The following is a 15,337-nucleotide window of genomic DNA, read 5'->3' as shown; positions in this document are numbered from 1 at the left end:
CTTAGTTGGGGGTGGTAATCACTTCCTTGCTTTTCTTTTGTAATTTTATCACCTGTGTATGCATCCCTAAATACTATACCTTTGTTTTTTTAAGTTTATTTGACATACAATGTTATATTAGTTTCCAATGCATAGCTTATTGATGCAACAATTTCATACATTTCTCAATCTGTCACCATACAACATTAATACAGTATTATTGACTGTATTCCTTCTGTTATTTTCATCTCCATTACTTACTTTATAACTGGAAGTATGTACCTCTTAATCCCTTTTATGTATATTATACTATACTACACCTGAACACTCTTCTTACCTTTGGTTTGTTTTAAAGCTTCATAAAAAGAGCATCGTAGAGTATTTATATATAGATGTTTCCCTTTACTAATTTGAAAGTTAATACATTCTTTTATTTTTATTAAAAAAATTTTTTTAATTACTCAGCAATCAAAAAGAATGAAATCTTGTCATTCGCAACTATGTGGATGGAACTAGAGGGTACTATGCTAAGCGAAATTAGTCAGAGAAAGACAAATATCATATGACTTCATTTGTATGAGTACTGTAAGATACAAAACAGATGAACATAATGGAAGGGAAGCAAAAATAATACAAAAACAGGGAGGGGGACAAAAACATAAGAGACTCTTAAATATGGAGAACAAACAGAGGGTTACTGGAGGGGTTGTGGGAGGGGGGATGGGCTAAATGGGTAAGGGGCATTAAGGAATCTACTCCTGAAGTCACTGTTGCACTATATGCTAACTTAGATGTAAATTTTTTTAAAAATTAAATAAAAATTAAAAGGAAAAAAAACTCACAGTGAAAAGGAAAATGTATTTGATGACATGAGAATTTAAAAAGTCTGGATGCAAAAGCTCCATTGATAAAATAAAAATAATTATACACTGGGAAATAAAAATAAAAGAGAAATAAAAAAATTTTTTTTAATATTTATTTTTTGAGAGAGAGACACACACAAAGTGTGAGCAGGGGTGGAGCAAAGGGAGACACAGACTCTGAAGCAGGCTCCAGGCTCAGACCTGTCAGCACAGAGCCCAACTTGGGGCTTGAACTCATGAAACTCAAGGTCATGACCTGAGCTGAATTCGGCCACTTAACTGACTGAGCCACCCAGGTGCCCCAGTTATACATTCTTTTAAAAGAAATATTTGCTTAGTTTTTTACTCTGGACATTTTCTTTTTTTGTTTATTTTTTTATATGTTTATTTTGAGAAAGAGGGAGAGAGAGCACACGGGCAGGGTGGGGGGGAGTGGCAGACAGAGAGGGGAGAGAGAGAGGATCCCAAGCAAGCTCTGCACTGTCGTTGCAGAGCCCGATGTAGGGCTTAATCTCGTGAACTGTGAGATCATGACCTGAACCGAAATCAAGAGTCGGACACTTAACTAACTGAGACACCCAGACACCCCTAAAATTTATTTATTTTGAGAGAGAGCACATGTGTATGCACGAGTAGGAGAGGGGCAGAGAGAGAGAAAGGGAGAGAGAGGATCCCAAGGAGGCTCCATGCTGTCAGTGCAGATCCCGAAGTGGGGCTCAATCCCATCAACCATGAGATCATGACCTGAGCCAAAATCAAGAGTCAGATGCTCAACCCACTGAGCCAATCAGGTGCCCATGGACATTTTCAAATATAAACAAAGATTGATATAATTAAACCAATGTATGTATCACTCAGTTTTTTTTTTTAAATTTTTTTCAGTGTTTATTTTTTTGAGGGAGTGTGTATGCACATGTGCAAGGGAGGGGCAGAGAGAGGGGGGTATAGATGATCAGAAGTGGGCTCTGTGCTGACAGCAACGAGTCCAGTGGGGGGCTTGAACTCACAAACAGTGAGATCATGACCTGAGCCAAAGTCGGACACTTAACCAACTGAGCCACCCAGTGATAGGTACCCCTATCACTTAGCTTTAATAATCATTGATACGTGGTCAGTCTCGTCTCATTCCTGTATTCCCAACCCCTCATTATTTTGATGAAATATTTCTGTTCTTTTCCTGGTTATAGTAGGAATTACAGTATGTATTTTCTGCTTCTCAAAATCTGTTAATATCTTTCTCTCCTCCTGGATAATAGTAGACTTTTGAACACTAGAACTCTCTGAACAATGTGTATAGTTTTCAGAAGGGAAGCTTTATATTTTTCTGAAATTTATTCCCAAATATATTTTTTTGATGCTATTATAAATGGAATTGTATTCCTGAATTCTTTTTTTTTAACGTTTACTTATTTATTTATTTTGAGAGAAAGAGTGTGCCTCATGTGAACAGTGGGAAGGCAGAGAGAAAGAGAGCGAGAGAGAATCCCAAGCAGGCTCCATGCTGTCAGCTCAGAGCCCCATACAGAGCTCCATCTCACAAACCGTGAGGTCATGACTTGAGCCAAAATCAAGAGTGGGACACTTAACCAACTGTGCCACCCTGGCACCCCCCTGAATTCATTTTTGGATAGTTCGTTGCGAGTATATAGAAATACATTTGGGGCCGCCTGGCTGGCTCAGTTGGTACAGTATGTGACTCTTGATCTTGAGGTTGTGAGTTCATGGCCCACGTTGGGTGTAGAGCTTACTTTAAAAAAATACTATTGATTTTTATATATTGATTTTATATTCTGAAAACTTGCTGAACTTATTAACTCAAATAGTTTTTTTAGGAGATTCCTTTGGATTTTCTTTTTTTTTTTTTTTTTTTTTAATTTTTTTTTTTTTTTAAACGTTTATTTATTTTTGAGACAGAGAGAGACAGAGCATGAACGGGAGAGGGTCACAGAGAGAGGGAGACACAGAATCGGAAACAGGCTCCAGGCTCCGAGCCATCAGCCCAGAGCCTGACGCGGGGCTCGAACTCACGGACCGCGAGATCGTGACCTGGCTGAAGTCGGATGCTTAACCGACTGCGCCACCCAGGCGCCCCTCCTTTGGATTTTCTATATACAAGATCATGTCATCTGCAAATAGAGATTATTTATTTCTTCAGACATCTTTCTTGGGGGAAAGCATCTATCTAGTTTTTTACCATTAAGTCTGATGTCAGCTTTTGGGTTTTTGTAGATGCCCTTTATCAGGTTGAAGTTCCCTCCTATGTTCAGCTTGTTGAGTATTTTTATCACAAAAGTGTTTAAATTCATGTTGCTGAATTTTGTCAAATGCTTTTTCTGCATCTAATGAGATGATCCTTTGGTTTTGTCCTTTGTTATGTTAATATGATGACTGATTGATCTTTAGATGTTAAAACCCATTTGGTCATGATGTATAATTCTTTTTATATGTTGGTTGATTTCCTCATATGTTGAAGATTTTTGTGTATATATTCATGAGGGATGCTGATCCTATGGTTTTTTGTGTGTGATGTTTTGTCTGGTTTAGGTATTGGAATAATACTGGCTCTATAGAATGAAGCGGGAAGTGTTTCCTTCTATTTTTTTGGCTTATGATGAATTGATATTAATTCTTACTTAACTTAAAATTGGTAGAATCTATTTGTGAACCCATTTGGGCCTGTGCTTATCTTTGTGGGGTGCTTTTTAACATTTTTTTATTCTCCCTACTTGTTGGTCTGTTCATATATTGTATTTCTTCTCGAGTCCTTTTTAGTTTTCATTTTTCTAGGAATTTCGTCTTATTTGTTAGCATACAATTTTTCATGTTATTATTTTATAATCCTTTTTATTTCTGTAGTTCTTAGAGCTTTTTCAAAGTATTTTGGGGTGTTGTTTTCCCTTCCCACATCCAATTTGCTTTTCTTCTTCTAGGAATTCTTCACAGCTTTGGTCAGCTGATCCTTCTTATCTTGCATCCCTTTTGTGTCTCTGTTCTTCTAAAAAATTTTTTAATGTTTATTTATTTTAGAGAGAGAAAGACAGAGAATGAACAGGGGAGGGGCAGATAGCGGGCAACACAGAATCCAAGGCATGCTCCAGGCTCTGAGCTGTCAGCGCAGAGCCCAGTGCAGGGCTTGAACCCACAAACTACAAGATCATGACCTGAGCCAAAGTCGGACCCTTAACCGACTGAGCCACCCAGGCACCCTTCTGTTCTTAAAATAGCTTTGTGCTACTTAATGGACTCAGGGGTAAGAGTAGGTTGATGGAGGCCCTCAGTCTGATTGTCATCCAGATGTAATTCTATCACTTTGTTTCTTGGAAATTTACAGCCATATTTTAATTTCTTACTATAGTGTTCATTGTTTCAAACAATTGATGGTAAAAATAATCAAGTCTTTCTTTTTACACTGTTCAGATTTTACTCCAAACAAGTAAATATTTGTTTGTATTACTGATTTGCATTTGCTTGATCTAGTTTCAGAAGCCCTACGGGTGGCAACTACTAGCCCAACTGCCAATACTACTGGTACTGCTACCTCTACCACTGTGGGTGCAGTTAAACAAGAACCTCCCTGCTCTACTTCATCTGCAATAAATATCCTGGAAAATATAAACTCTACAGAACCCCCAAAGCCCTGCGAACTTGATGGGCTTCCTTCAGACCAGTTTGCAAAAGGACAGGACACTGTTGCCATAGAAGGTTTTACAGATGAGGAGAACACAGAAAGTGGAGGAGAAGGCCAATACAGAGAGCGTGATGAATTTGTGGTAAAGATAGAAGACATAGAGACTTTTAAGGTGATTTAAATGTTCACAGGTGTAAAGGTCATAGTTTAGTGGGCATGTCCTATACTAAGCCTTCATAATGACTAATAGTATGCCTCTGGCTTGAACTGCAAAAAGTTATATTTTTATAGTTATTCTGTTGTAATTGCTAGATAATAAAATCAAACTAGCAGATGTCAGATATTTTGAAAAAGCAGTTTAAAATTATTTTGACTTTTTCTGAGTTTTGCATATTTCTGACTAGTCAGTATGCTGCATTTAGGTGCTAGTAATGAGAGCAGTTTTGAAATGTTAATGTTTTTGAAGGCTCCCAACTCAATTGTATTGTTAAGGGGTTGGAGAAAATGGTTATTTTTTTTTATTTAAGAGTTTAAAGAAAGTAATAGGAATATAAAATAAACACAGAATTCACTTATTTTCATAATTTCAAATTATAGAACCATAGGTAGAATGGTAAATTTCATACCAGGCAATTTTAGCTGTGCTTAAAATAATATATTTTTTGGGTTTTTGTTTCCTTGCTTTTGATTTTATTTTTGAATTGGGGTGGAGAGGAATGGCATTAAAAAGTATAATGAGGAATATAATATAACATTCGAATTGTCTATATGCCTTCCATTCACAATTAACTACTGTTAATATTTTAGCATATTTGTTTCTGGTCTTTTTGAATATGTACATACTCTTGTAAAACTGCACAAATAATGTATCAAAATATCATTAGGGGAAAACTTTCCAGTAGTTACACAAAAGGGTAATGAGCTACTGTACATGTTGGTGTCCTCCCTGTTTCTGGAAGAATTTTAGCAGAGATTGAATAGCCACCTTATAAAAATTATTGCAAAAATTCAGCTAGGTTAAAAATAATAGCTATATAGGTCATTCATTTTTCTTTTAGTTCTAAGATTCTATAAATCTAGAATATGTTGCCAGTTTTTAAAAATGTAACTGATTCCACATATTACAGGAGGCTTTAAAAACAGGAAAAGAACCCCCAGCTATTTGGAAAGTACAAAAAGCTTTATTACAGAAGTTTGTTCCTGAAATTCGAGATGGACAAAGAGAATTTGCTGCTACAAATAGTGTAAGTAAAATGCTTGGTTATATTAGCCTTCCTGTTTTTTTGACAAAACAGTTATCCTGGGAAAAATAAAGGATGACTTAAATTTAAATGTATTTTTATTATTTTTTTAAATATTTATTTTTGAGAGAGAGAGAGAGATAAAGAGAGATCAAGAGCAGGGGAGGGGCAGGGAGAGTCAGAGACACAGGATCCAAGCAGGCTCCAGCCTCTGAGCTGTCAGCGCAAAGCCCGACACGGGGCTCCAACTCAGGAGCTGTGAGATCATGACCTGAGCCAAAGTCAGATGCTTAACCAACTGAGCCATCAAGATGCCCCTAATTTTTTTTTAATGTTTATTTATTTTTGAGAGAGAAAGAGAGAGAGGGAGACAGAGTACAAGTGGGGTAGGGACAGAGAGAGCGAGAGGCACAGAATCTGAAGTAGGCTCCAGGCTCTGCACCATCAGCACAGAGTGCGACACGGGGCTCAAACCCACGAACCATGAGATGATGACCTGAGCTAAAGTCAAACACTTAACCAGTTGAGCCACCCAGGCGTCCCTAGGCACCCCTAAATTAAATGTATTTTATATTAAGCATTTCTGATATAAAATTTGATAATATAATACTCTGATAGTCTGATTATAAAACAGAATCAGTATGTAAATACCAGTTTTTAAAAATTAAATCACTTTATACTAATATATATATATATATATATATATATATATATATATATATAAACCTTTTTTAAAAAAATGAATTAGTTATTAGTCTATAAAAAGTTCATACGGAATCAGGGGCTGCTACTATATTGATTATTCTGCCAATCAAACATCCCAATTTATCAGAAGACTTACAAAAGTGATTCTTTTATACTTATGTAGTTATTTAACAGCATTGAGTAAGTAAGCATCTGATGATTAGCCAAATGATTAGCCAAATGTAAGCTTCTATGTAAGGGCTGACAGTCAAGAATGAGACTGAGATCATTTTTATTGAGGGTGAAAAGTAGCTTGGCCAGAGATGCATTTTGAAAAACTTAAAGGATGCTAATGTAATAGTCAAGCCAACAAATATTTTATGTACAGAATGTATAAGTATGTAATTCATAGTGTTTCTTTCCTTAGTACCTTGGATATTTTGGAGATGCAAAGAGTAAATACAAAAAGATATACGTGAAGTTCATTGAAAACACAAACAAAAAGGAATATGTCAGAGTGTGTTCCAAAAAGCCAAGAAGTAAGCCTTCACAAACTATCAGGTATTTATTTTCATATGTAATATATATATGAAAGGCTTATTTTTGGCAATGTCTCTTATTTTAAGTTAATTTTATTTTAGTAGTCTCTACACCCAGCGTGGGCTTGAACCCAGAACCCCAAGTATGTGACCCCAAGTCACATGCTCTTTTGACCAAACCAGTCAGGTGCTCCAGCAATGGTTTTTTTTAATTTTTGTTTTTAATTTTTAATTTGTTTTTAACTTTTGAGAGAGAGAGAGCACAAGTGGGGGAGAGAAGCAGAGGGAGAGAGAGAAACAGAGAGAGAGAGAGAGAGAGAGAGAGAGAGAGAGAGAGAGAGAATCTTTGGTAGGCTCCGAACTCAGTGTGGATCCCATGACCCTGGGATCACAACCCAAGCCAAAATCAAAAGTCAGACATTGAACCAACTGAGCCATCCAGTCATCTGCCCACACCCACAATGTCTTATACAAAGAATCACATCAGTTAAAGAGCCTAACATTTTTTCATTATATACAAGTCTAAAAATTCAGTGTCTGCTATAATAAGTGATTCTTTTTTTAAAAAAATATTTTAATTTATTGTTGAGACAGAAAAAGAGCATAAGCAGGGGAGGGGCAGAGAGAGAGGGAGACACAGAATCCAAGGCAGGTTCCAGGCTCTGAGCTGTCAGCACAGAGCCCGACGTGGAGCTCGAACTGAAGACTGTGAGATCATGACCTGAGCTGAAGTCGGACGCTTAACCAACTGAGCAACCCAGGCGCCCCAATAAGTGATTCTTTTTGAAGTAATGAGACCGGAGCCGTAAAGCTCATGACCATCTATGGTGGGATAGGTACTCTTCTTTCCCAGAAACCTTTTGGTGTCACCCTAATGTAATGGAGGGAAAATAGATTTAGAGTCAGGAGGTTTGAATCCAGCTTTTTATGACCTAGAGTAACACAACCTTTTTGAAGCCCTCTTTTTTATCCATAAAATGAAAATTAAAATGGAGTGTCAAATTTAAAATGAAATAAATTTTGAGAAAAAACTCTAAAACCTATACATTACCAGGCAAGTGTACAATAGAATTATCATATATTAATGTGATCTGGGTTGTCTGGAACATGGATCTGGAAGACAACTGACCTAGCCACATTCCTGTGATCTGTATGGGAAAAGGGGGTATGACCCTAGATATTCTCAATCTAGTGCTGGTAAGGTCTAGTTTGATTAAGATTCCAACTTATTAAAAGCAGTACACCTTATTTTTATGATGGAATTTTATCCACTCAAATCTCCAGAACTAACACAGCAAATCTTGAAGGGCTCTAGGACAGATGTAGTTGGTCTCCACACCAAAACTTGCTACCACAAGAATCTGAGAGTTTCAGATGGTCAGAGTTACTACATATGGCTATTGGTGGTTTATCATGCATTACTTCCCAAAGCCCTTTGATCACCTGTTGTTCAGCTTCATCCTCAGGAAAATTAGTTCATAAAGGGAGAGAAGGAGTGAAGAGAGAGAAATAGGGATTAAATTAATAGTCCCTTAATAACTGAATACTGAATGTCAGTGGTTAGAGGGTATTTCAAGAATTTGTCGGGAGGAGGGTGGGAATCATCATTGGAGATGTATGGGACTTGGGCTTTATTTTGGAGATGTTGGTGAGGTAATTATACTTTTTTTCACTAGTGTTATTCATATTTGGTCTAATTTATTTTAATCTGACAAGATTGCAGTGTGTTAATGAAGTTTGTTTGTAACATTGCAGAACTGTTCAGGCTAAACCAAGTAGTAGCAGTAAAACTTCTGATCCTCCGACACCAAAAACTACAACTACAAAAGCCCCTTCAGTGAAACCCAAAGTTAAACAGCTGAAAGTAAAGGCTGAGCCACCACCAAAGAAGCGGAAGAAATGGAAAGAAGAGTTTTCATCATCCCAATCTGACTCCAGTCCTGAGATCCATTCTACTAGTAGTGATGATGAGGGTAAGTTCTCTATGAAGTGAATACCTTGGTAACTTTAGATTATCTACATGAACAGAGAGAACCAATGATATTCACAATTCAAAATTGTTTTATTTCTCAGGGGATTTACCTACCTAAGTTCTGCCTAGGCTTTTATAAAAATACATTAAAAAATAAACACATATATACATACATAAATTCTCATTCCTTGAACACTAATTGAAGTACACTTTGCCCATACATGCAGCCTTATAAAGTAGAAAAGAACAGTGAACTGAAAGAAGACTGCTGCCATAGTCATGCCAGTTATCTCGCCTCTTTGGGTAGGATGGGGATTAGATCAGATCATTTATGCTGAATCCTGTAATCTCTGTAGTTCTAATCTTCAGAGTCTATGTTTATGCTGGAAGAAAAGAGTAAAATGAGCCTAGGAGGCAGCAACTCTGAAACTATAGTTAATAGGGTGTAATAATGTATATAATAATGTATACTTATATGGAATATAAGTATATGGAATATATGGAATATATTTGTTAATTATATAATATAATGTATACTGCCGTATGTCTGCCACTAGCCAAGCAGTATCTAGGTGACCTCTCTGTGCCTTAATTTTTTCTCTTTTATAAAATGAAAAGGTTGAAATAGATCAGACTTTTTGACCTTCAAACCCTTTTATACTCTTAAACTTGTTAAAAGACACCAAAGAGCATTTTCATTGGCTAGATACAGATACAAGTACATTGATTTATTAGAAACTAAACTGAAATAGTTGTAAAACACAAGAATATACTAGTGCACATTCCATTAGCCATCAAATTGTTGTGAATATAAGTAAGAAATACCAAGCAGTTCATTCTAGAGCAAAAGTTGGCAAACTGGCCAGTGGGTCAAATCTGACCTGCAGCCTATTCTTGTAAATAAAGTTTTAATTGGAATGCGGATTAATTTACATATTTTCATATAGTTGGTTTTCTACCACAGTGGCAGATTTGAGTCATTGCTACAAAGAATATGTGACCATTACAGCCTCAAATATTTACCACTTGGCCCTTTACAGAAAAAAGTTGGTGACCCTTCTAGAGCATAAAGTTGGAGGTAGGCAGAAAAAGTTGAAAGGATGATAGAAGGCCGGATATGCCAAGCTAAAGCTAAAAAGCCTGGGATCCTGTAAGCAAAGGAGAGTCCCTGGAAGGATTTGAGTAGGGAGCAACATGTTAAAATTGGAATTTGTATTACAAGACCTCATAGTTCAGGTATAAATTGAAAGTCTGAAGTTGGGGCAGTAGGGATGGAAGAGGGGGACACATGAGAAATTCAGGTTGAATGTAAATGGTGAATTATGTGTTGGGGTGCTGTTGAGGTTGATGACCAGGTTGGATTCTGACATTACAAGCTCATTGCTTGGGAGCTTATCTTAAAGCTTATTTGAACAGAAAGAGAATGGTGGGGCATCTGGGTGGCTCGGTTGGTTAGTAGTTGAGCGTCTGACTCTTGATTTTGCCTCACATCATGATCTCAGGGTCAAGCCCCATTTTGGGAGCCTATTAGAGATTCTCTCTCCCCCTGCCCCTTTCCCCAGGTCATGTTCTCGTTCTCTTTCTCTCTCTCTCTCTCTCTCTCTCAAATTAAATAAAAATAAAAAGATAAAAGCTACTCATGAAGTTTGCACATCAGAATTTATAAAGAAATGCAGTGCTTTGGGCCACCTGGGTGTTTAGTCTTGATTTTGGCTCAGGTCATGATCTCATGGTTTGTGGGTTTGAGCCCCGTGTCAGGCTGTGCACTAACAGCACAGAGCCTGCTTGGGATTTTCTGTCTCCCTCTCTCTCTACCCCCCACCTCCCCACACCCAAAAATTAAAATGGAAAAAAATTTTTTAATTCTTTTAAAGATTAAAAAAAAGATATTCAGTGCTTTGAGTGTGTATGGAAGGCAATACTTGTAATTTTTGTAGTTTGCTTTCCTTTCTATGGTTTAGAATGGAATGGTTTAGGTTCTGAATTTGCACGCAATTATACCGCTTCCTTAAATGACATTCAAGATGTTTTTCTTTAATGGTGACTTGAGTTGCCACTAGGTGTCACTAATAGGTAAGCGTTTTTATTGTTTTTGATTATTTCTTAAAAGGCAAATATTGATAATAAACATAGATTTATACATTGGTGGTTTTTTAAATTATTTAAGAGTTTTTTATAATCTTCAGATTTATTGAGGATTCCAAAATACTTGTGCTTTTGTGGGCTATATGTATTGATATTTACCAAATGTCTATTAAGATAATTTAAAAAAATTTTTTTAATGTTTATTTATTTTTGAGAGACAGAGTATGAGCAGGGGAGGGGCAGAGAGACCCACACACACATAGAGAACCTGAAGCAGGCTGCAGGCTCTGAGCTGTCAGCACCAGAGCCTGAGGCGGGGCTCAGACTCATGACACCACGAGATCATGACCTGAGCTTAAAGTCAGACGCTTAACCAACTGAACCACCAGGGTGCCCCTAAAACAAATTTTTATTTTATTTTATTTTATTTTATTTTATTTTATTTTATTTATTTATTATTTTTTTTTTTTTTTAGAATTTTATTTTCTTTCATTTTTTTTAATGTTTATTTATTTCTGAGACAGAGAGAGACAGAGCATGAGCAGGGAAGGGGCAGAGAGAGAGGGAGACACAGAATGTGAAGCAGGCTCCAAGCTCTGAGCTGTCAGCACAGAGCCCGTCGCGGGGCTCGAACTCATGAACTGGGAGATCGTGACCTGAGCCAAAGTCGGACGCTTAACCGACTGAGCCACCCAGGCGCCCCTAAAACAAATTTTTAAAATATTTATTTAAAGTAAACCAAGGGCCACTCAGGTTGGCTCAGTTGGTTAAGCATCTGACTTTGGCTGAGGTCATGATCTCGCGGTGTCTTGAGTTCGAGCTCCGCCTCGGGCTCTGTACTGACAGCTCATAGCTTGGAGCCTAGAGCCTGCTTCAGATCCTGTTTCTGTCTCTCTGTCCCTGCCTCGGTCAAGCTCTGTCTTTCCCACTCTCTCAAATATAAAATAAACAGATTACAGGGGTGCCTCGGTGGTTCATTCTGTTAAGCCCCCGACTCTTGATCTCGGCTCAGGTCTTGATCTCATGGTTGTGAGTTCAAACCCCGCGTCAGACTCTGCTGACAGCTCAGAGCCTGGAGCCTGCTTCAGATTCTGTGTCTCCCTGTCTCTCTGCCCCTCCCCCACTCGCACTCTGTCTCCCTCTCCCTCTCTCTCAAAAAAATAAAAATAAAAACTTTTTTTAAATGTAAAAAAATAATAAAATAAAATAAACCCATTACTTATTAATATTTTTAACTACTATATTTTCCTAAACTAACAGAAGAGTAGCATTTTCATGTTTGCTTCTACATATATTATTTCAGCTAATGTGTAAAAAGAAAACCCAGACTTATATAGATTTTTTTTTAATTTTTTTTTAACGTTTATTTATTTTTGAGACAGAGAGAGACAGAGCATGAACAGGGGAGGGGCAGAGAGAGAGAGGGAAACACAGAATCTGAAACAGGCTCCAGGCTCTGAGCTGTCAGCACAGAGCCCGACGCGGGGCTCGAACTCACGGACCGTGAGATCATGACCTGAGCCGAAGTCGGATGCTTAACCGACCAAGCCACCCAGGCACCCCTATATAGATTTTTAATGACCTTTTCAGACAATTATGGATATTTTTATTATTTGATACTCAAAAGTTTTTTATTTTATAAACTTGATCAGTAGTAGCTTCTTCAACTTCTCATGCTTATTACATTAAAATTTATTGGTTTCTCTTACCCCTTGAATGTATCTTTAATCTATGAATGATTTTATCCATTCTGCGTGTGAAAATATCTGTTAGCTCATTGAGGTACATATTCTATTTCATTTTTTTTCCACATTTTATAAACTTGGGCTAAAATATATATAACATAATATTTGCCATTATAGCCATTTTTAAGTGTACATTTCAGTAGCATTGATTATATTCACACTGTTGTGCAACTATCACAACTATTTTCAAGACATTTTCATCACACCAAACAGAAACTTTGTAACCATTAAGCAATAACTACTGATTCTCTCTTTCCCCCAGTTGTTGGTAATCTCTAATCTAGTTTCTGTTTCCATGAATTTGCCTACTCTAAATATCTCATATAAGTGTATCTGTCTTATTTCACTTATAACGTTTTCAAGGTTCATCCATGTTACAGCATGTATATGAACTTAATTGCTTTTTACGGCCAGCTATTCCATTGTAAGTTTATGCATTGTATGTTCATTTATCTTTTCATCTTTTGATGGACACATAGATTATTTCCACCTTTGGGCTATTGTAAAAGGTGCATGCAATGAACATTGGCATACAAATATGTTTGTGTCTTTTTTTGATTGTTTTGGGTGTATACCTAGGAGTGGAGTTGGCTGGGCCATATGATAAGTGTATGTTTAGCTTTTTGAGGAACCACCAAACCTTTGAAATACCCCAATGATTGCACCATTTTACTTTACTGCCAGCAATGCGTAAGGTTCCAGTTTTTTCACATCCTCACCAACACTTGTTATTTTTTGTTTCTGGTGGGTTGTTTTGTTTTATTTTTTATTGTAACCATCCTAGTAGGTATAAAGTGGTATATGACTGAAGTTTTGATTTGTAGTTCCTTAACAACTAATGTTGAGTATCTTTTCAAGTGCTTACTGTCCATTTCCTTATCTTCTTTGAAGAAATGTCTATTCTGATATGTTGCCTAGTTTTAATTAGGTCATTTCTTCTTTTGTTCTGAAGTTGTAGGAGTTCTTTATATATTCTAGATAATAAACCCTTACCAGATGTAGGATTTAAAATATTTTATCTTATTCTTTTGATAATGTCCATTGATGCACAAAAGTTTGAAATTCTGGGGCACCTGGGTGGCCCAGTCAGTTGAGCATCCAACTCTTGATTTCAGCTCAGGTCATGATCCCAGGTTTGTGGGATTGGGCCCTGCATCAGGCTCCACGCTGAGCTTGGAGCCTGCTCAAAATTCTTTCTCCCTCTGCCCCTTCACTGCATGCTCTCTCTCTCAAAAAAAAGTTTGAAGTTCTAACGAAGCCAAATTTCTTTATTTTTTCTTTCATTGCTTAGACTTCTGGTTTCATATTAAGAATCCATTGCCAAATACAAGGTCATGAAGATTTACCCCTATATTTCCTAAGAGTTTCATGACTTTATTTTTTTTAATGTTGGTTTGTTTTTTTTTTAATTTTTTTAAAGTTTGTTTACTTCTGAGAGAGACAAAGCGTGAGCAAGGGAGGGTCAGAGAGAGGGAGACACAGAATCTGAAGCAGGCTCCAGGCTCTGAGCTGTGAGCATGAAGCCCAACACGGTGCTGGAACTCACAAGCCAACTTACAAGCCACGAAATCATGACCTGAGCCAAAGTCAGAAGCTTAACTAACTGAGCCACCCAGGTGCCCCTAAGGTTTATTTTTGAGAGAAAAAAGAGTGCATGTAAGTGGGGGAGGGGCAGAGAAAGGGAGACAGAGGATCCAAAGCGGGCTCTGTGCTGACATCAGAGAACCCAATGCAGGGCTCCATGAAATCATGACCTGAGCTGAAATCAGACATTCAACCAACTGAGCCACCCAGGCGCCTTTAAGAGTTTCATGATTTTAGCTCTTACATTTAGGTCATACATTTTTACAGTGTAACACTCATATTACCACTGATCTCATCAGTGAATTCCTTAAGTACGGGGATGTTGTCAAGCTCACAGTTGTAGATACATGTTTTCCAGAATTCTCATTTTCATTTGAAACCTGAAATTTTGGGAGTGCCTGGCTGGCTCAGTCATGGAGTATGCGACTCAATCTGAGTCGTGAATTTGAGCTCCACATGGGGTGTAGAGATTACTTAAAAATAAAATCTTTTAAAAAAATAAAAAAATGAAACCTCAAATTTTGTCATTGTTAGTAAATGCTGTCATTTGTTTTCTTTGAATGACAGGTTCATTTCATTAATTTTTGAGAGAATGTCTGCCAGATACCTGAGTCTGAATAGGCATGGTGTGTCTGGCAATCACTCTTTCAAGTGAAAATGGTTGTCCCAAGGGGAGAAAAGGGTCTAGTTCATCTTGTAACTCAAACAATTGCATGGATGCTCTTCCTGGAGATAACCATCATACTTTAAAACAGAAGTGCTTTATTTGTACCTCTAATTTATCACACAGAATATTGAGACATTTACTCAAGAGTAAAAAATTTAATGCAATTAATCATTTTTACTGCTTCATGAAAAACTATTTTTTTCATTTTTTTAAGTAATGTCTACCCAATGGGGCTTGAACTCAGGACCCAACATCAAGAGTCACACACTGCACCGACAGAGCCAGCCAGGCTCCCCAAGGACTATTCTTTAAAAAAAAAAATTTTTTTTTTAATGTTTATTTATTTTTAA

General features: G+C 37.1%; 1 protein-coding gene across 4 annotated transcripts in view; it reads left to right on the top strand.

Moving 5' to 3' along the window:
* Positions 1–15,337, top strand: part of QSER1 (glutamine and serine rich 1) — an 81,522-nt gene that overhangs the window by 51,271 nt on the left and 14,914 nt on the right. For all 4 annotated transcript variants that reach the window (XM_060606297.3, XM_078433355.2, XM_060606301.3 and 1 more), the window contains 4 exons: positions 4,320–4,642; positions 5,598–5,714; positions 6,823–6,956; positions 8,690–8,907. In XM_060606297.3, coding sequence (XP_060462280.1) covers positions 4,320–4,642; positions 5,598–5,714; positions 6,823–6,956; positions 8,690–8,907 — 792 coding nt within the window. The remainder of the gene's footprint in view (positions 1–4,319; positions 4,643–5,597; positions 5,715–6,822; positions 6,957–8,689; positions 8,908–15,337) is intronic.

Source organism: Panthera onca, chromosome D1, assembly GCF_046562875.1.
Source record: "Panthera onca isolate mPanOnc1 chromosome D1, mPanOnc1 haplotype 2, whole genome shotgun sequence".
NCBI lineage: Eukaryota > Metazoa > Chordata > Mammalia > Carnivora > Felidae > Panthera > Panthera onca.
This window is presented reverse-complemented; position numbering and strand designations above follow the sequence as displayed.